General features: G+C 61.1%; 7 protein-coding genes across 7 annotated transcripts; 4 read left to right on the top strand and 3 right to left on the bottom strand.

Moving 5' to 3' along the window:
* Positions 1 to 483: 483 nt before the first annotated feature.
* RHTO_07285 (deoxyhypusine monooxygenase) lies at positions 484 to 1,864 on the top strand (the record flags this gene model as incomplete). Its single annotated transcript, XM_016420943.1, has 6 exons — positions 484 to 625; positions 687 to 808; positions 893 to 1,050; positions 1,135 to 1,377; positions 1,459 to 1,684; positions 1,796 to 1,864. 6 exons carry the CDS (start codon positions 484 to 486, stop codon positions 1,862 to 1,864), a joined length of 960 nt encoding a protein of 319 aa, XP_016274670.1.
* A 314-nt stretch (positions 1,865 to 2,178) lies between these two features.
* Positions 2,179 to 6,537, top strand: RHTO_07284 (cation-transporting ATPase 4; the record flags this gene model as incomplete). The annotated part of the gene is made up of 12 exons (XM_016420942.1): positions 2,179 to 2,359; positions 2,442 to 2,545; positions 2,611 to 2,700; positions 2,760 to 3,125; positions 3,187 to 3,313; positions 3,371 to 3,787; positions 3,847 to 3,981; positions 4,036 to 4,156; positions 4,214 to 4,917; positions 4,974 to 5,824; positions 5,888 to 6,024; positions 6,084 to 6,537. 12 exons carry the CDS (start codon positions 2,179 to 2,181, stop codon positions 6,535 to 6,537), a joined length of 3,687 nt encoding a protein of 1,228 aa, XP_016274669.1.
* A 257-nt stretch (positions 6,538 to 6,794) lies between these two features.
* Positions 6,795 to 9,110, bottom strand: RHTO_07283 (tyrosyl-DNA phosphodiesterase 1; the record flags this gene model as incomplete). Its single annotated transcript, XM_016420941.1, has 9 exons — positions 6,795 to 6,848; positions 6,912 to 6,985; positions 7,044 to 7,133; positions 7,191 to 7,268; positions 7,325 to 7,439; positions 7,497 to 7,709; positions 7,768 to 7,877; positions 7,936 to 8,025; positions 8,114 to 9,110. 9 exons carry the CDS (start codon positions 9,108 to 9,110, stop codon positions 6,795 to 6,797), a joined length of 1,821 nt encoding a protein of 606 aa, XP_016274668.1.
* A 663-nt stretch (positions 9,111 to 9,773) lies between these two features.
* Positions 9,774 to 12,591, bottom strand: RHTO_07282 (ATP-dependent helicase; the record flags this gene model as incomplete). The annotated part of the gene is made up of 5 exons (XM_016420940.1): positions 9,774 to 10,207; positions 10,269 to 10,569; positions 10,626 to 10,762; positions 10,819 to 12,214; positions 12,268 to 12,591. The coding sequence occupies 5 exons, from the start codon at positions 12,589 to 12,591 to the stop codon at positions 9,774 to 9,776; spliced, it is 2,592 nt and encodes an 863-aa protein (XP_016274667.1).
* A 401-nt stretch (positions 12,592 to 12,992) lies between these two features.
* RHTO_07281 (major facilitator superfamily protein) lies at positions 12,993 to 15,509 on the top strand (the record flags this gene model as incomplete). Its single annotated transcript, XM_016420939.1, has 8 exons — positions 12,993 to 13,227; positions 13,421 to 13,494; positions 13,548 to 13,730; positions 13,819 to 14,433; positions 14,495 to 14,605; positions 14,673 to 14,764; positions 14,857 to 15,136; positions 15,195 to 15,509. The coding sequence occupies 8 exons, from the start codon at positions 12,993 to 12,995 to the stop codon at positions 15,507 to 15,509; spliced, it is 1,905 nt and encodes a 634-aa protein (XP_016274666.1).
* Positions 15,510 to 15,928: 419 nt separating this feature from the next.
* On the bottom strand, positions 15,929 to 16,611 carry RHTO_07280 (Yippee-like protein; the record flags this gene model as incomplete). Its single annotated transcript, XM_016420938.1, has 5 exons — positions 15,929 to 15,942; positions 16,001 to 16,066; positions 16,171 to 16,280; positions 16,340 to 16,383; positions 16,495 to 16,611. 5 exons carry the CDS (start codon positions 16,609 to 16,611, stop codon positions 15,929 to 15,931), a joined length of 351 nt encoding a protein of 116 aa, XP_016274665.1.
* Positions 16,612 to 16,871: 260 nt separating this feature from the next.
* On the top strand, positions 16,872 to 19,839 carry RHTO_07279 (sentrin-specific protease 1; the record flags this gene model as incomplete). Its single annotated transcript, XM_016420937.1, has 10 exons — positions 16,872 to 17,097; positions 17,188 to 17,621; positions 17,699 to 18,302; positions 18,369 to 18,715; positions 18,790 to 19,122; positions 19,198 to 19,338; positions 19,394 to 19,483; positions 19,547 to 19,591; positions 19,646 to 19,713; positions 19,773 to 19,839. The coding sequence occupies 10 exons, from the start codon at positions 16,872 to 16,874 to the stop codon at positions 19,837 to 19,839; spliced, it is 2,355 nt and encodes a 784-aa protein (XP_016274664.1).
* Between the last annotated feature and the right edge of the window lie 41 nt (positions 19,840 to 19,880).

Here is a 19,880-nt window from a genome sequence, read left to right as displayed (position 1 = left end):
GCGGTGGAGTTGGCTGAAGCTGCTGCAGGAGAGACCGCCAAGTCAGCCCGGCGTTCCGCAATCTTTCCTGCATCTTTACTCACGCTTCTCGAGCGAGTCTGAGCTGTATCGCGTGTGTCAAGGAGGCAGAGAGCGATGAAGGCGGGGAGAGGGAGGGAGAGGAGTGAACGGCGAGCGGGAAAGACGGCGAGACTCGGGCGGGTCAGCAGGGGCGTCGGAGAGTTTATTCGAGCGCACTCACGTGTTGTACGACGCTGTTCGAGCTGTAGCAGGGGATGGCGGAGGGTTGACCTTCGTCCCGAGCTCACTCTCGCGGTCAGCCTCATCACTTTGCTCGCTTTCGCGCTGTGCTGCCTCGAGGACTCGCTAGAAAGTCTTACGCAAGCTAATTGGACACAGCTAGACCCGCCTGCGCTCTCCGCGTCTCTTCACACCCTCTCCCTCACCTCCCAGCACCGCCTCGTCTCTCTCTCGCTCATACAGATGACCATGGCAGGCGAGGACGTGTACGACCAGCTCGACAGGCAGCTCAACTCGCACGAAGTCCCGCTGGCACAGCGTTTCCGCGCCTTGTTCACCCTGAAGAGCTTGGGAGGCGACCGAGCAATCGAGGTTATCGGAAAGGGTGTGTACAGTGGGATCGCATGGCTTGTAGGGCAGCTCACTGACGGAGGGTGATGGCACAGGCTTTGACGGCGAGTCGGCGCTACTTGGGCACGAGTTGGCGTACTGCCTCGGCCAGCTCAAGGATCCCAAGGCGCTGCCAATCCTCACGAAGGTGCTCGAGGACGACAAGGAGCACCCGATGGTGCGACACGAGGTGTGTGGAGGTTCATTGTGAACGGCGACGGGGGACACGACTCGGTGCTGACACTCAAGCGCGCTTCCGCAGGCTGCTGAGGCGATGGGGGCGATCGGTTCTGAGGATGCGCTCCCTGCGCTGCGAAAATACCTCAAGCATGAGAACCCTGCTATCAGGGAGACGTGCGAGATTGCCGTCGACAAGATCGTGTTCGACAACTCGGAGGAGGGCAAGAAGGCGGAGCCAAAGTGAGTTGGCGGACGCCGCAATCAGCTCGCTTCAAGCCTCTTTCCGTTCGCAATCGCTGATATCGGAGCTTCGTTTTTCTACAGCCAGTACCCCTGCATCGACCCCGCACCTGCCGCTTCCCACTCGCCCCTCGTCGCCTCCGCCCACTCCGCCGCCCTCTCCCCCGCAACCGACCTCTCCATTCCCGAGCTTGAGCGCATCCTCCTCGACACCAAGCTGAGCTTGTTCGAGCGCTACCGCGCCATGTTTGCGCTGCGGAATATCGGAGACCGGGAGGCGGTGTTGGCGCTTGCGAAGGGCTTTGAGGACGAGAGTGCTCTCTTCCGGTGCGTTTTGAGCGTCACGCATCGTCAGATGCTGGTGCACATAGTACGGATGCTGACTCTGCTGTTTTGCCTCCTACATAGGCACGAGATCGCCTTCGTTTTCGGCCAGCTCTCCTCTCCCGACTCCGTGCCCTCGCTCATCGACGTCCTCCGCCGACCACACGAGGAAGACATGGTCCGCCACGAAGCTGCCGAAGCGCTGGGTGGCATCGCGACGGACGAGTGCTTGCCAATCTTGAAGGAGTTCGCGCAGAGGCAGGACGTGCCGAGGGTTGTGAGGGAGAGCTGTGTTGTCGCACTGGATATGGTGAGCGTCGGCTCGCATCTGTACCGCATTGACCTGATTGCGCTGCACAGCCGAGCGCAGTCGGGTGTTTGGCCAGCTGCACGCGAGACTGATCATCTCCCGCTCCCGCAGTACGAATACGAGCGCTCGAACGAATTTGTTCCCCTCCCGACTCTTCCCACTGCCACCGCATCCGCCTAGACGCCTCGACGGGCCCATCATACCTCTCTTACTGCCGTTTCTCGATTCTCTCCCTCGCATGTCGTTCTTCCGGGTTTCTGGTCTTGCGCAGGACGCTTGCAACGCCGCCCTGTATCTCTGCCATGTCTCTGCGAGTACCTGGAGATCATTTCCTGACCTGTAGAGTCGTTCGCGCCCACGAAAGCCGTGTTGGCCGTTTCGAGGGACTTAGCGAAATCGCCACGCTGGCGCGTTCGCTGCTGTGCGTCGTCGACCACCTCGCATCTCGCTTGCCAGGCTCGCTTCGTGTTCAGGCTCGTTCTACGACTGCAGGGATGGCATCCCTCCGCTTCCCAGGCGGGCGAGTCGCCGTCGCCAGCCCCGACATCGCCTCGCTGCAACTCGTCAACCCGCTGCCGGCATGGGCGCGCGTGTACGTCCTGCCGTGGCTCGTGGCATACCCGCTGGCGTACCATGCGTTCTACAACCGATACGACGACTGGATCAGGAGCATCGGTGAGTTGTGGTGGTCCGCTTTCGACGAGGAGGAAGAGGTGGTCGACGACCGCGAGTTGAGCTGATCTGGTCTCGCCGGCAGAGTGGACATTCCTCCTCTGCATTGTTCTCTTCGGCGGACATGCGCTCTCCTTCCTCTTCACGCGCTGGAGCATGCAGTTCAGGGCGAGGGGAGAGGCTCGCCATGTTCGTACCCCTTTTCCTGCCAGCCGTGAGCGCAAGAGGCTGATCAGTATGCACGGATTGTACAGGTCGACGATCTCGCAACGGCGCAACAGGTCATGGTCCTCCCGAAGCTCCACCGTGGCAAGCCCGAGATGTGCAAGATCCACAGGACTCAGGTTTGTTGCGTTCCGTGAGCCTTGCAGAGCCTCGTACTGACTAGATGTACACCCTGCAGCGCCCCGGCCAGCCCGACTTGATCTACTTCTCCTATCAACGCGACAAGTACATGTTCAACCACTCCACCTCGACCTTCGGCCGCGTCTCGTACCCCTGCGACGGCGCTCCCGCCCTCTCGACCTTACAGTCCTCGAAGGGCCTTACCACGACCACCGCAATTGAGCAGGCGCGAACCGACTACGGCAAGAATGAGTTCGACATTCCCGTCCCGACATTCGGAGAACTCTTCGCCGAGCACGCCGTCGCGCCGTTCTTCGTCTTCCAGCTCTTCTGCACGGCCTTGTGGTTGTTCGATGACTACTGGTACTACAGCCTCTTCACGCTGTTCATGCTGGTAGTCTTCGAATGTGTCACGATCTTTCAGGTGCGTTCTCCCTTTCTCTCCCTGATCTGCCGCATTCAGCTGATCTTTCCGAATTTTACAGCGCCTCCGCACCGTCAGCGAGTTCCGCAGCATGTCGATCAAGCCCTACGGCATCATGACTCGCCGCGAGAACAAGTGGATCGAGGTGCAGACGGACGAGCTTCTTCCTGGCGACATCGTTAGCATCGGTAAGTCGCCCGCGTCCGCTCTTCGAGGCTTCGAAGCTAATGTTCCCCCTTCCGCAGTCCGCACGAAGGAAGACTCCGGCGTTCCCTGCGACCTTCTCCTCCTCCGCGGCTCCTGCATCGTCAACGAGGCCATGCTCTCCGGCGAGTCGACTCCACTCCTCAAGGAATCCGTCGAGCTCCGTCCGGGAGACGACAAGCTCGACATGGACGGCGTCGACCGCAACTCGGTTCTCTTCGGCGGCACGAAGGTCCTCCAGGCGACCGGCGTCGATCCGAAGGACAAGATGGCTGCTCCCGACCATGGATGCCTCGCCATCGTTCTCAGGACCGGCTTCGGAACCAGTCAGGGCCAGCTCATCCGCACCATGATCTTCTCGACCGAAACTGTCACGGCCAACAACCTCGAGTCGTTCCTCTTCATCGCCTTTCTTCTCGTCTTCGCGCTCGCAGCTAGTGCTTACGTCTGGATCAAGGGTAAGTCCGGTCCCTGGCGATCCAGAAGAAGGGTGAGGCTGACAGTCCTCGTCGACCAGGTCTTGAGCAGGATCGCAAGCGTTCCAAGCTCCTCCTCGACTGCGTCATCATCATCACCTCTGTCGTCCCGCCCGAGCTGCCTATGGAGCTCTCGATGGCCGTCAACGCGAGTCTCGTCGCGCTCAGCAAGTACTGTGAGTCGCGCCTCTGCTTCCGTCCTCGCTGCTAGCTGAACACGCGCCTGCCAGCCATCTTCTGCACCGAGCCGTTCCGCATCCCGTACGCTGGACGAGTTGACATCTGCTGCTTCGACAAGACCGGAACGATCACCGGCGAAGACCTCGTGGTGGAGGGCGTTGCTGGCGACGAGTGCGTTGTCTCGAGCTTTCGAATCGCCGGGTTCCGCTGATAGCATACATCGCGCAGCTCGAACGACCGCAAAACTCTCGTGCCTGTCCAGGACACCAGCCTCGAAACGACTCTCACCCTCGCCTCGGCTCATGCCCTTGTCCTCCTCGACGACGGCATTGTTGGCGACCCGATGGAGAAGGCGACTCTCGACTCGCTCAAGTGGAAGCTCTCAAACGGCGACAAGCTCACTCCGACTGATGACGCGGCGCACAAGAAGGACGGCGTCTCGGTCGTTGTCCGCCGCCGCTTCCAGTTCTCCTCGCAGCTCAAGCGCATGTCGACCATCTCGCTTGTTCAGACCGGCCCTTCGTCTGTCCGCACACTCGTTGCGGTCAAGGGCGCCCCTGAGACGCTCAAGAGCATGTACACGTCGGTTCCGGAGGAGTACCAGGCGACTTACAAGTGGTACGCTCAGCGCGGGTCCCGCGTTCTCGCTCTCGGCTACAAGTGGATCGACGGCATGAACAAGAACGAGACGACGACTATCGCGCGCGAGAACGTCGAGTCGCAGCTCACCTTTGCCGGCTTCCTCGTCTTCCACTGCCCGCTCAAGGCCGACGCCGTCCAGACCCTCAAGGACCTTGCCGACGCCTCGCACCGCTGCGTCATGATCACTGGCGACAACCCTCTCACGGCCGTTCACGTTGCGCGGGATGTCGAGATCGTCGACCGCGAGGTCCTCATCCTCGACCTAAAAGAGGGCGCGCAGAATGAGTCGGGTGCGTCGGCTCTCTTCGCGAATCATGCGCCCGTTGCTGACGATGTCGTTGCACAGAACTCACGTGGCGCTCGCCGGACGAGTCTATCGTCATTCCCGTCAACCCTGCCGACCCGATCGACACCTCGCTCTTCGACAAGTACGACATCTGCATGACCGGCTCTGCACTCAAGCAGTACGTCGATCGCAAGGAGTCTTGGCACCACCTCGTCCAGAACACCTGGGTCTACGCGCGTGTCTCGCCCGCGCAGAAGGAGTTCATCCTCACGACCCTCAAGTCGCTTGGCTACGTTACGCTCATGGCTGGCGACGGCACGAACGATGTCGGCGCTCTCAAGCAGGCCAACATTGGTGTCGCGCTGCTCAACGGTACGGAGGAGGACCTCAAAGCGATCCTCGAGCACCAGAAGAAGGAGCGCGTCAAGAAAGTCTACGAACAGCAACTGCGTATCACCTCTCGCTTCGGCCAGCCGCCTCCTCCCGTCCCGCCTCTCATCGCCGACCTCTTCCCGGACGCGGTCAAGGCGCAGCAGGAGGCCGCCAAGAACGTGACCTCGGACAGGCAGAAGGGCAAGGTGAACAAGTTCGACGTCTCGGCCATCACGGAGCAGCTGTCGAACCTTGAGGACGACCAGGACGTGCCGCAGATCAAGCTCGGCGACGCCTCGGTCGCCGCGCCGTTCACCTCGAAGCTCGCCAATGTCGCCGCCATCAGCCACATCATCCGCCAGGGTCGTTGCACTCTCGTCGCGACCATTCAGATGTACAAGATCCTCGCGCTCAACTGCCTCATCTCGGCCTACGCGCTCTCGGTGCAGTACCTCCAGGGCATCAAGTCGGGCGACTACCAGATGACCATCACCGGAATCCTCTTGAGCGTCTGCTTCATGTGCATCTCGCGTGCGAGGGTGAGTCGGCCTCTTTGTAGACCGATTTTGTCGACCCACCCAACTGACGGTGCCTTGATGCAGCCCGTCGACAAGCTCTCGAAGGAGCGCCCTCTCGCCTCGATCTTCAACGCCTACGTCGTCGTCTCGATCCTCGTGCAGTTCGCCATCCACGTCGCCTCGTTCATCTACGTGACGAACCTGAGCGAGCAGTACGAGCCGTGCGTCCGCGGCTTTCTCCTCCACCGAGACGCAAAAGCTGACAAGCTCCTTCCTACAGCCGTATCGGCAAGGACATCGACCTGGACGCCAAGTTCTCGCCCAATCTGCTCAACTCGGCCGTCTATCTCATCTCGCTGAGCCAGCAGATCTCGACCTTTGCTATCAACTTCCAGGGACGGCCTTTCCGCGAGAACATCTCGGAGAACTCGGCGCTGTACTACGGCCTCCTCGGTGTCGCAGCGGTCGCCTTCTCCGGCGCGACCGACTTTGTGCCCGAGTTCAACCGCTGGCTCCAGCTCGTCGACATGGAGTGGTCGTTCCGGACTCGTCTTTGCGCGGCGATGGCCATCGACTACGGAGGCGCCTGGATCGTCGACATCGCCCTCAAGGCGCTGTGGGCGAACACTCAGCCGAAGCCGCTCATCACGCGCGGGTCGGAGCGGCGAGATGAGCGGCGGGAAGCGCAAAGGCGGGCGCAGGAGCTCGCGGAGGAGGCGAAAAAGACGGAGTAGTCGAATGTCAACTCTCTAGAAGTGGTTTTCTCTCTTTTCCTCTCGCTCGCAACTCGCAGTCGCATTCATATCTGCATGTGGAGTCGCGGATGAGCCTAGAAAGTCTTGCCTTTCCCACCGCCTTACGAGACTTCGGTGTTCCCGACTTGCGTCTCTCTCGCCGCAGGAAGGCCACCGAAGCTTGCAAAGCGAGTATGGCATTGTCAACAACAGCACCGACGGAGAGGGACGCGGAAACAGGCGTTGGGAAAGTGGAATCAGTCGTCTTTGAGGAAAAGCTCTTGCTGCCACGGCACGTCGTTCGGTCCGTACTGCATGCGAGACCAGTCAGCTGGACGCAAGGGTTTAGCAGAAGCGTTGGAGAACACACACACCTTGACGAGCGGTCGCTTGTACGTGACCAGCTCGGTAGCCTTCGCCTCAAGCTCTTCGGCCGAAGACGCGCGGACTGGGAGTGCGATACCGTCAGCCGAGGTGAGCGGAGAGACGCGCTCGAGAGGACGCACGAGGAAGAACGACGCCGAGCTCGTAATTGTTGCAGAACAGCTGCGGGCCATCCTTGCCGTTCTGAAGCCGACCCCATGCCGAAGGAGTGACTGCGCAGAAAGCCTGTTAGTCCGGTCGAAGCGCATTGCAGCAAGTTCCGCACTCACAGTTGTGCGAGCCGAGGTAGACGAAGCCTTCGTGCACGGGCGGAGTTGGCGCTTTTGCGAACCTGTGCAAGCCGAGGACTGCGAAAGAGGCAGTCAGTAAGAGAGGAGCGGCAGGGAGACGCGAGCCCACGCACTGATCTTGGTGTGTGCCGGGATGTTCTTGCGCTTGCTCTCGCCGCGGTGGAAGAGGTGCTTCGGGAACGTCAGGCTGTTCCACGTCTTGCTCGGGCAGAAGATCGTGCCGCCGTGCTGAAATCAGGAGCGTTAGCGCAGCATCGGAGTCCGAAGAGGACGAGCAAGACTCACTCCTGCTCCGCCAGGACTGCCGAGAATCTCGTCTTGCGTCGGAAAGACGATCTTGATGGGGAGGCGCGTCGGTTGGCCAGAAGGCGTTCTCGGCAGCTGTGAAGGAACGTCGTTGCCTTTGCCCGAGCGGAAGTAGGTCGACGGGTGGATGCCCGAGCAGGCGGCGAGCATCTGGGTCAACCAGGTCGACGAGTACTGGCCGATCGACGAGCCCTGCGAGATGGCGTCGCGTTAGGTGCGCTCGTCGAGAGCAGGAGAACTCGGCTCGTACCGTGACCTCGATCTCCCAGTGTCCGCCGCTTGCGAAATTCAGCGCCGACACCGCCTTGGCGAGACCAGCGATGCCACCGCCCTTGTCGTAGTCGACCGCAGGGAACTTGCCTGTGAGCTTCACCGTCAAGGAACCGTTGATGCGACTGGAAGCAAGCTCCGGGCGCACCTTGGTTCGAGTGGACGAGCTGGACGTCGGTCGAGCTGGAGAAGTCGTATTGCAGCGACTCCTGGAGGATGTGCTTGGGGATGCTGAGGTCTGCAGTGTAGCAATGTCAGTGCTGCGGACTGATGACGCTGCAAGGGCGATCTGAGCCGTCGAGTACCGGCGAGACAACCGAACGCACAATAGCAGACCTGGAAGAACTTCTTCGAGAACTGCGTGTGCGTCGTGTTCTTGAACGGGTTCGACTCCTCGTTGACGGGCGAGGCAGACCGCCTGCGAGGAAAGTCGTGCACATAGAAAGCGTTGTCGATCTGGCTCCAATCGTAGCTGACGGCGTTGGCGGTCGGGATGATGATGCGGCAGAAGTCCTCGTGGTAGAAGATGAGGAGCTTGGTGTGCATGATGCCGCCGCGTGGGTTCTGCGTCATATCTTTCGGGACGACGCGGTAGGTGTTGGCCCGCCACGAGTATTCCGCAAAGTCGGGAGTCGCTTCGCCACGCTGACGGGGGCGGACGTAAAGGAGGAAAGCCTGGTCGGGAAGGTTTTCGGCGATCCATTCCTCGTCGAGGCAGTAGGCCGAGACAACCGCGCCTCTGAGCGTCGAAGGCGGGCCGACGACTTCCTTGAAGGCGAAAGAATCGCTGTCGGGGTACCACTGGTTGGCGACGCGTCGGACGGCACCCTTGTAGAACCGCTGGAAGACCTTCGGGACGGAGTTCGAGGGAGAGGATCGAGACGAAGAGGCAGGTTGTCCGCCAGACGAGGAGGAAGTCGGCAACTCTTCGTCCGCAGGCAGATCGGACAGGGTCGCGATACGGCGGCGCTTGGTCGTCGGTGCTGCAGTCGACGGCGCAGTTGCAATCTGCGGACGCTTCGCCTCCCACTGCCTTTGCCGCTCCAATCTCGCACGCTCGAGTTCCGCCCGCGACTCGCCTCCGCCCGCTGGCCCCGACTCTGCGCTGGCCTGCCGGTTCTCCTTCTCCTTGTTGGCCTCGTCGAGCGATAGTTTCAGGGCGAGAGCGAGCTCTGGGTCGTCCTCCTCGCTCCGTGCGGAAGCCCCACTAGGCGAGCGAGACTTCCTCGAGGCGGTGCGCGAACGGCTTGTAGACGCGACTGGAGCAGTATCCTCCTCGTCCGAGCTGAGGACGAGCGTCTCGACGGGGCGTTTGGGTGGCATCGAGCGCAGGTTGACCGAGAGGGCGATGAAGCGGCGTGAGGCGCTCACGGCGAGTGGCGCGCGTGCGACGGCCAGCAGGCGCGTAGAAGAGGGCACAGAGATGAACAGCGTGTCTGGGCAAGCGTGTTCGCTGGTTCGAGCGAGCGAGGTGAAGTGGAAGAGGGAGGGGGGGAGGAGGGCAGACGGCGACAGCGATATCTGCAGCCTGCGAGCGCTGTCTACGGTGGACGAGGACTGTCTGTGACAGCGTACAGGCGACAAGAATGAATGCGACTGCGAGTTGCGGGCGAGCGGAAAAGAGAGGAAACCACTTCTAGAGAGTTGACATTCGACTACTCAGTCTTTTTCGCCTCCTCCGCGAGCTCCTGCGCCCGCCTTTGCGCTTCCCGCCGCTCCGACCCGCGCGTGATGAGTGGCTTCGGCTGCGTGTTCGCCCACAGCGCCTTGAGGACGATGTCGACGATCCAGGCGCCTCCGTCGTTGATGGCCATCGTCGCGCAGAGCCGGGTCGAGGGTGCGCTGCGAATGGCATAGAAAGGTCAGCAAGGTAGGCGTGAGAGGCTACACGCACGACTGTGATGCAAGCAGTCCAGCGCGGCAAGCACGACGTCTCGCACACATGAGTAGATAGCGAAAGCGATGCAATGCAGTGGAGCAAGCCAGTCAGTCAAGCTCGAGAACGCCCGTGCCTTCCGCGCTCGCCTTCCTCGACGTCTTGACGCTCGCCCAACCGTCTTCGTCCAATGCAGCGTCGCTGCTCGTGCCCGCTCCAAGCGCCGACTCCCACGCCTCGAGCTCATCCTCGTCGGCATCGACGTCGTCCTGCAACGTGCCACCCCTGATAGTCCGGCGAAAGTCGGTCTCGCTCTCATTGTCCGTCTCGAGCGCGACGGGCGCAGCCTTCTTAGTCCTCGGCTTCTTCGGCGCTTTGCCGTCGCTCTGCGCCGAGCCGTTCTTGCGCTTCGAGCCGGCGCCGACGAGGACGTCCATCGTCAGGTTGAGCGGCAAATTTGACGAGTCGACGTCGTCCGGTGAGAGGCGAGTGAAGCGAAGGGCCTTCGAGGCGGGGTGGAGGTACGAGTTAACGGCGTAGGCAGCTGCAGAAGTGCAACAGTCAGTGATATGAAGAACGAAAGCGTGAACGAAGCGAAGACTCACTAGCGTGGAACTCCTCCTTCAAGAAACCATCGACGAGCAGCCGCAACAGCATCTGCTCCGTCTGGTCTTTGCTGAGCGTGACCTTTTCTCCCGCGACGGCCTGCACGTCGACCTTGCCCTTCCCTTTGCCCTTTACCTCCTGCGTCGAGAAGCTTCCGCCGCCGAGACCGCGGACGAGGTCGGCTGCTTGCGGCAGGGTGAGCGTGCCGCGCTGGGAGGTCGCTGAAGAGATGATGCGGAGGGCGCGGTAGGCTTGGAGCGAGATGTCGATCGACGAGACGGTAGCCGGGTCGCGAAGGCACTGCTCGGAAGTAATGATCAACGATGGCTTGGAGACGAAGGCCTCGCTACACTCACGTTGTCACAATGCCCGCAAGGCTTGTCCGAGTCTTCCCCAGTATTGACGGACGAGTCGTATGAGTTGCGGAAGTAGCGGCCGAAGAGGATCTTGCGGCAGGTCTTCTTGTCTTCCGCAAAGCGCACAACTTCGTAGACTGTCAGGGGCGAGCACATCAGTCTTCGGACCTCTCGGAGAGGACGACTAACGCACGCTTGTCCTTTCCGCCGGTGTGGAATGTCTCGTAGGTGAGCGACGAGAGACGGGAGGCGTCGGCAGCCCTCCAGAACGTCACGCAGTCAGCCGGCTCGCCATCTCGCCCGGCGCGTCCGCTCTCCTGCTGGTAGTTGGCGAGCGACTTGGGTAGCGAGTGATGAATGACAAAGCGGACATTCGGGTTGTCGATGCCGAGCCCGAACGATGCGGACGTCGCCACGACGACCTGGATCTTTCCGCTCATCCACATCTCGTGCACGCGCTGCTTGTCGGCATCTTCGAGGTAGGCGTGGTAGAAAGCGGCGCGCAACTTGCCCTTGGCGCGGTCGTGGCCGTTGATGCCTTTCGTGAGGTTCTCGCTGTCGGCGCGACTGAGCGTGTAGATGATGCCTGTCGAGCCCTTGCGGTTCTCGAGGATCCAGTCGACAATGGCGTCGAGCGCAGCTTGGGCAGACGAGGGTTTCGGCACGATCGCGTAGCGCAGGTTTGGGCGGTAGAGCGGCGCGGTGAAAAGAACTGTCGTCTTCGGCATCGCGGCATTGCCCCGCGAGAGCTTGGACGGAAGCGTCAGGATCTTGAGCATGTCGGCGACGACGGTCTGCGGTGCAGTCGCGGTGACGGCAAGGATCGGGGTAGACGGGAAGAGGACTTTGAGGCGTTGGAGGGAGAGGTACGACGTGCGGTAGTCGTGGCCTTGCATGGACACGCAATGCGCCTCGTCGATGACGAAGCGGGCAAGAAGGCCGGCGTCGTACATCTTCTGCAACGTGTTGACGAACGTTTTGCTCTTTTCGATGCGCTCCGGCGTGACGTAGACGAGCTTGACCTCCTCGGCCTGCTCCGCCGCGGCAGCCGCCTTCTTCCCCTTTCCCTTCGAGCCCACTGTCCCAAGCATGCGCTGCATGATCCCCTTGATCTCGGACTGCGAGGTCGAGGCATGAATCATCTCGGCCGCGACGCCGCGAGCGTGCAAGTTGTGCACCTGGTCCGACATGAGCGAGATGAGCGGCGTGATGACTATAGTCGTGCCCTTCGAGAGGAGCGCCGGGATCTGGAAGATGAGGGATTTGCCGCCGCCTGTCGGGAGGACCGCGACGACTTCGCGCCCGTCAAGCGTCGCGTTGAATGCGCCTTCCTGCCCAGGTCGCCACTTCTTGACGCCCCAAATGTCGCCTGCAAGGCGCTCGGCTTCGTCGGACCACGAGAAGCGCTTCGAGGTGTAGTCGATAGCGCCAGCAGAAGGACGGGAGGCCGCGGCGGATTTGGTCTTCGGCGCGCTACTCTTCCGGCTCGCGATGGTAGCCTTGACGGTATCGCGCTCAGTGCGAACCTCGTTGCGCAAGCGCTGTAGCTCGCGGATCTGATTGTCGAGACTGGCGAGTTCTGCCTCGAGCTGGAGAGGCGAGAAGTCAGGCAGCTTCGGCAGCGTGGAGTCGCTTGGCGCACCTGCTGGAGCTTGTCTTGCTCCTCAGCTGACCCGTCTGCCGCCCCGTCGTCCCAGTCGCCCTCCCACTCCTCCTGCATAGCCTCATCAAAGTCGTCGTCCTCGAGCACCATCACTTCCGCCGCCTTGCCCTTTGCGCCGCCTGCCACGCGCTCAGAGACAGTGTCTCGTCCGCTTGACAGCCTCGGCTTCTTCCGCGGAGGGTTGTCGAGGTCGACGAACGGGAGGTCGAGCGAGTGGGCTGATGAAGCGTTCTGAGGACGAGCGAGCGCGTTCGAGGGACCTGCGAGTGGTTGCAGGTCGTACTCAGCCAGTCTGAATGGCATCTAGCGTAGCAGACGAGCGGAAGGACCAAGTGAAACGATGTCAAACCGCACTTCCGCACTTCCTCCTCCTCGACCAGGTTGACCTCTCGCCTCAACGGCTACTCTCCGCTTCTCCTCCTTTGGCGCGCTCGTGTCGTCTCGACTCGACAAGGCAAGCTGCCACTAAGCTGCCTGACTCCTCCCGGCGACTTCGGTTGTTCTGTTCATCGAGGGTCACGCTGGCAGTCTTGGACGACGCTACACGATCTGGCGTTGCTACCGCGTCGCTGGGCGAGTCGTTGACGACGCTGGAACGACTGCCGCGATTTCCGCTGGCCCGGCCGAGTCTCGAGATCGGACGCCCCGCGTGCCGACGGAGTTCCTCTTTTTCGTTTCCTCTTCCTCGACGCACAACGCTCGCCATGCCGCTGCAGCGCGCTTTGTCGGCCCAGGCTGGCACTCTCGACGCTGCGGCACCCGTGCTGAACCCGCGAACAGAGTCAGAGGTCGACGTCCAGCTTGCTCAGCAGAACCTCAGGAACTTGGACCCGGCTCACTCGCTCGACCCCGCACGGACGGGCAGCTCGGAGACGGTCGTCGCAGAGGAGAATGGAGCGTCGACCGCACCATCCGAACCCAAGCCGGTCGACCAGCAGGGTGCGTGCCGTCCTTTTGCGCCTTCGCCTCCACACCTCGCCGCATGGCGCTGCCGCGATGTGCCGCGAATGGGTCGTGCGGTGGACACGATGGACATTGGGGTCGTCGAGGACGTACAGCGCGTCAGAGGGAGTAGCTGGTCATCGTCGAAGCCTCACTAAACCTCCTCGCCGTTGTTCTCCTCGTCCTGCAGTCATCCCGAAGAACAACATGCCCATCGTCATGTTCTGCCTGGCGTTGACGACGTTCCTAGCGGCGCTTGACCAAGTACGTCTTGTCTACGTCTCGCCAGACGACCCATGTTGACGTTTTCGGCGCAGACCATCGTTGCGACCGCTCTCTCGACCATCTCGAAGGACCTGAACGGCACGACAGGCTCGCTAAGCTGGGTCAGCGCAGCGTACTTGCTCTGCGTCACGTCGCTCGCGCCTTGCTACGGCAAGCTGAGCGACTACTTCGGGCGGAAGATTGTCTTTTTCTCCTCAATCGTGGTATTCATCATTGTGCGTCCTGCATCCTCATCGCTGTGACGCGTAATCAGCTCGTCACGGCGTCAATCACGGGACGAGGAGGCTGACCCAGCCGTTGCAGGGATCCGCTCTCTGCGGCGCCGCTCAAGACATCGTCTGGCTCTGCGTCTGCCGCGGCGTGCAAGGCGTGGGAGGAGGAGGCGTTATGCAGATGACGCAGGTCGTGGTGAGCGATATCACGACCCTGCAGTCGAGGAGCAAGTACACCGGCATCATCGGCGCGACCTGGGGTTTCGCCGCCGTCGTCGGCCCTCTTCTGGGCGGTGTCCTGACATCGAAAGCGTCCTGGAGGTGGTGCTTCTGGATAAATCTACCCACCGCGTCGCTCGCGCTTGTCCTCCTCTTTTTCTTCCTCAACCTCAACCCACATACGCCGCCGAAGATCGCCTACCTCATTTCGACCTTCGACTTCCTCGGTCTGTTCCTTCTTGTCGCCGGACTTGTCGTCCTCCTGGTCGGTTTCACCTCGGGCGAGACGTCGTGGTCGTCAGCACAGACGATTGCTTGCCTGGTCGTCGGAGTCTGCACCCTCCTCGCGGCCGTCGGCGTCGAACTCAAGACTAAGCGGTCGCCTATCATCCCTCCACGATTGTTCCGCATCAGGACGAGCGCGGCTCTCCTCATCGGCGTTTTCTTCCAGGCGTTCGGTTTCATCCCGCTCTCGTACTACGAGCCGGTGCGATTCCCGTCTCCTTCCCTCGTTCCTACACACCGGCTGACCTTCTCGCCTTGCACAGCTCTACTTCCAAGCACTCGGCTCGTCGCCGCTCATGTCGGGCGTACTCATGATGCCCTTTTCGGTCGGCACCGCGCTTTTCGGAGTCGCGTACGGCTTCATCGTGGCCAAGGTGCGTCTTCGATTCGTTCTTCCGCTTCTCAAACTTGCGTGACTGCTGAGAGGCCGTCCACTCGCAGCTCAAGCGTACGAAGGAGCTCATCATCTTGTCGTACCTCATCTCGACACTCGGCTTCGCGCTCGTCTGCACCCTCGACGAGACCTCGAGTCGGTTCGTCTCCTTCCGTCTACCCTCGTCGCTTTCATGCGACGTCTCTTCCGCGGGCTGCAACTGATTCTATCTCGACCCCTTCGCAACTACAGAGCCAAGCAAATGCTCTACCTCCTCGTCGCCGCCCTCGGCATTGGCCCTCTCTTCCAACTCCCGATGCTCCACATCCAAGCCTCCATGCCCGTCAAAGACATGGCCACCTCGACCGCCACCCTCGCCCTCATGCGCTCAGTCGGCGGAACAGTCGGAATCTCAGTGTCGGGCGCTATCTATGCCAGTCAGCTGAAGAAACGGTTGGGAGGTATTCAGGGGTATAGTGGGATGGAGAGTGGTGCGGCGGTCGGAGCGGTACAAGGACTCGTGGATATCCAAGTTCATTCTTTCCCTCCCTTGTCTGCCGGAACTCTCACTAACTTCGCTCGTCCCTCAGCCGCCGGAACTCCGTCGCCAAGTCCTGAACGCCTACGCCCGCTCTCTAAACTTCCCATGGATCATCTGCACCCCGCTCCTCTTCATCGGCTTCCTCATCTCCTTCCTCCTGAAGCACTACTCGATGGAACGAGCGGCTGTGAAGGCCCCGCGGAAGGGGGAAGTTGTGCCTGAAGAGAGAGGGGAGAAGTTGGAGGAGGTAGGGACGAAGGAGGATGTAGTGGCGGAGGCGGAGGCGAGCGGGAGGGACCAGCGGGCGGAAGTTGAGGGTACGGAGGAGGTGTGGCAGCGAGAAGGGACGAAGGAGGTTGTTTAGCGTCTCTTGGTACATCCCTATCTATTACCAGCATTGTATCCTTGCATATCTTCACGGAGCGGTTCACTGTGCGAGGCGAGCAGGGCGGGACGGTCTGCTCGAGTACCTCTCGCTAGCGGCGTCACCAACGACGGTACAAACGAGAACAGTGTCTAAAGCGGGAGCTACAGGCGGAGGAGAGACGGCGAGACGTGACCGGAACGAGAAGAGGTGAACGGGGTTGGTGGAAAGACGAAGAGCAGAGCTGCGAGAGTAAGGCAACAAAGGAGGAGCAGTATAGACAGAAAGCGAGCCTGTATAACGAAGGGTGCTGGCTATAGGTAGATGCGAGGGAAAGGGTGGCAACAACGAGGTGAATGAAGTGATGAAAGGCGAAGGATGCGGCGCGGTATGGTGGAGGCGAGAACGCGGGCAGAGGCTCATTGAACGTCGGCTGCGGGTAGAGTGACCGTCAGAGCTGTCCGAGATAGATGGGGAGCGAAAAAACGCACTCCACATTGCTCGCTCGAGGATGAACTTGCCCTCCTTGTACTTCTGATTCGCCTCGTATGCCTTGTCTGTGAGCCGAAGATCATGTCAGTCGACGACATCCTGACCGCGGATGGATCGCTCGTCCAGTCATCAAACGGAAGAGCGGCCAAGAGTATTCTCCGCGACTGACCATACTTCCAGCCGAGCGTCTCGCCGCACTTTGCGCACATGACGTCTCGGACCGTGTGCAATCCCGTCGTCATTGGTCGGTCCTCGGCTGGACCGGTGCAGATGTTGACGCTGTGAGGAGCGACGGGTAAGTTCGGAGAGCGAAGGGGAGCGAGGAGGTCGAGACGGACACATTGGTGAAGAGGTACGCCCGCCCGTGCTGGCCGTTGAAGTTCTGCGGGTCCAAGAGCGTCAGAGCCGTCGATCGAGTGTCCCTAGAGCCTTGCAAGCAGCCATCGCTGGCGTGCCCCACATGACCCTCGACTCGGAGAGGGAGCGGACGGACCTTTGATTCGATCTGCTCGCTCGTTGTGAGGTGGGTCTTGCACCGTCTGCACCCGAACACCTTGCCATTGGTCAGAGTGGACGGCACGGCGAGGTACTCGAGGTGCTTGAGTCCCATCGTCGGGTGTCGCGAGATGAAGCGATGAAGTTCGGGACAGAGTGAATGTCGCGGCGTGGGACAAAGCTGGGTGGCGTGGATGACTCGGATAAAGCGTTTGTGGCACTCTGCGAGCAGTCTGGCCAGAAAGAGCGAGATAGAGGAGGAAGAGAGGGGTCAGCGGGTTGTAATGGCGAGTTGTAATCGGTTGAATACGAACGAGCTTGTATTCGTGACATCTGGCTTGCCCTCGTCCGCACCGCTCGTCCCCAGCTGATTGTATGCCTACGCTGAAGCGCCGTCTGAGCGCGCACGACTCGCCAGACGCGCACCGCTCGCCCGACCACCGCGCCGACGCCGTCGTCCTTCGAGGCGCGTCGCCGTCGAGCAACAAGCGAGTTCGCCGCGACGACATCGAGCAGGACAGCTCGCCTGCGACCTGGGTGGCACCCTGGGGCGCTTTCTTCACGCAGGGCGTTGACCTGATCAAGGTGGCGGCGAAATCAGGTGTGTTTGGCCTCCTGCTCCACCTCGTCTTGATGAGATGCGAGAGGCTTCGCTAACTCTCATTCGGGCTCGCTTGTGCGGTTCTCGCAGCCTTCAACCTCGCTACTACATCCACCAGCCTCCCACACCCCGACCCACGAGCTCCCCGCCGTCTTTCAGCCCCCACCACCAACGGCATCTCTCCCCTCTCGCGCCGCGAGCTCAAGCAGCTCAGGCAGGAGCACAAGCAGATCAAAGAAGAGCTCGTCTGGTACAGGATGGAAGCGCGAGCGCAGGGCGGCGAGGTCTCGAAGGACTCTCCTCAGGTGTTCGACCTCGAACAGCGGCTGAAGGCGCTCAAGCTGAAGATCGAGGGTGCACAGCGAGCGAAGCACAGTCAACTTGCGGCGAATGGAGGGTTCTTCGGGACGGATGCGAGTCCTGCGCGAATGGCGGGAGGGTCGAACGGCTTGCTGAACGGAGCGCCGGGAACGTCAGGTCTACTGGGAGGGTATCAGCGCAAGAAGCCGATGGGGAGCGACAAGGTGCGTCACATGATACCCGGCGCTGAGGCGTGGCGAACGAGCGAGAACACGCGTTGAGCGAGCTGACCTGTTCGAAGAAACGCATCTCCTCCTTCTCGACAACTCTGGAAACACTACCTCGTTCTCGAATCAAACCGCGCCCGCCATCGCCCTCCGACTTTGTCGTCCCTACTCTTCATGCCAATCTCCTATCGCCCACACCCGAACCGGCTGGACCTTCGGATAACCCTCGTCCACCCTGGGCGCCGACCTGGGATCCGGCACTTTCTCCTCCACTTCCTTCGATCCCCTCGACGTTCCTTGTACCGCATCACTCCACCGTCTCGTCTCCGTCCGAATCGCCGGCCGAAACGACCGACTCGTCCTTCTCTCGCCGACTCTTCCGCCAATCATCACCTGAACTTCCTTTTCTCGTCGAACCGTCTTCCCGCATCACCTCGACTCGAACGAAACAGCACAAGGCAGACCTCGCGAACCGAGACCGCGCAACGGTCGAAGAATTGCGACGAGACGCCCAGCTGCGGAAGGCCGCTTCGACGAACGACGTGCGAACGCGGTATCGTGGGCTCGACTTTGACGTGGACGATGAGGAAGAGGCGCCGGAGGCGGAGGATGCGTTGGAGGAACGGGTGTATAGGCAGAAGAACGAGCAGATGCTGAAGCAGGAGGATGCGAAACTCGGTTCGTCAACCTTTCTTCGCTACTGGCGTTTAACACTCACCGGCTGATGTGCGGTCTCTGCGACAGGCTCGAAGCACATCAAGCTGCATCGCGCACGAGCCGGCGAAACCGCTATGCAGCATCGCATACCCCTCACAACCAGCTCGCTCGTCCGCCCTTCCGCCCTCGACCGCTCCCTCTTCTTCCCCGGTCCCTCCGCCTACCCGACCAAGAACGGTGTCGTCCCCTCGACTCAGCTCGGACGGTCTGCCTCGTCCTTTCGTCTCGAGCATACGCTGCGGCAGGCGAAGAAGACGATGGCTGAGCCGACGAGGGAGGCGTTGGAGAAGTACGAGCAGATGCAGAAGGAACTCAAGGAGCTGGATGAGAAGGCTGAGCTGGAGCTGGAGGTTGTCAAGCTGCAGAAGCGACAGGTACGGTCACGCGTAGTCTGGTCTGCGCGACATGCCACTCCGCAAGCTGACGAGCCCCAACCTCACCTTGTCAGTTCCCGAAAGCGCTTTCGGCGGAGCACCAGGCGCGCGCCAAGGCCATCTTCGCGAACAGGGCGTACGACGTCTCGATGAAGGGCGGGTCCGCCGCACACCGCGACATCATCCGCCTCAAAGACCGCACCTGGCTCAACGACGAGATCGTCAACTTCTACGGCGCGATGATCAATGCCCGGAGCGACGAGGCGGATAAGCGCGAGGCGAAGGAGGGGCCGAAGGCGAGAGGCGAGGGCGTGAAGAGACTGCGCAAGGCGTTCTGCTTCAACACGCACTTCTGGAATATGTTCGGCGACCACGGCTTTTCGCGGGTCAAGCGGTGGACCAAGCGGGTGCGTTCCGTTTCCTTCGCCGAGTGCAGCACGCTAGCCGGAACTTTGCTGACCCGCTTCGCGCACCTCGATCAGTTCGACACGTTCGAGAAGGACATTATCATCGTTCCCATTAACCACAACAACTCGCACTGGGTCTGCGCGGCCGTCAACATCGCTCTCAAACGCTTCGAGTACTACGACTCGCTCGGCAACCCTAGCGCTTTTGTCTACGACGTGCGTCTCGGTCTTTTCCCCGTTCATCGTCCCGTTCGCTGATAGTTTGCCGCAGCGCTTGCGCCGATGGCTTGCCGAGGAGCACAAGTCGAAGAAGGGCGGGAAGGAGATTGACCTCAGCGAATGGGAGAACTTCTGGATGACTGTAGGTTGGGCTCCCTTGCTCTTACTCTCCTGACACCAAGCTAACGGTGCACCTCGGCTCCAGGACGTTCCGCTGCAGGCGAACGCCGACGATTGCGGTGTCTTCACCGTACGTGCCGTCTTCGCATCTGTCTCGGACGAAAGCTGACAGTTCAAGCTGCAGTGCATGTTCATGGAGTCGCTCTCGCGCGACGTCGACGGGTTCGACTTTGAGCAGAAGAATATGCCCTAGTGCGCTGCTTCGCCCTTCCTCAGTCAGCCCGTGCGAGCCTTACCTTCTGCCTTCACAGTCTCCGCCACCGCATCGCCATCGAGATCGACCAGCAGAAGCTCCTCGACCTCGAACCATGGGCTTGAGTCTGTCAAAAGAAGACTGTCTGTTGTAGTCCGAATATCGC

This window comes from Rhodotorula toruloides (genome assembly GCF_000320785.1).
Source record: "Rhodotorula toruloides NP11 unplaced genomic scaffold Scaffold6, whole genome shotgun sequence".
Classification (NCBI taxonomy): domain Eukaryota; kingdom Fungi; phylum Basidiomycota; class Microbotryomycetes; order Sporidiobolales; family Sporidiobolaceae; genus Rhodotorula; species Rhodotorula toruloides.
Note: the sequence above shows the minus strand (reverse complement) of the source record. Positions and strands in the feature narration are given on the sequence as shown.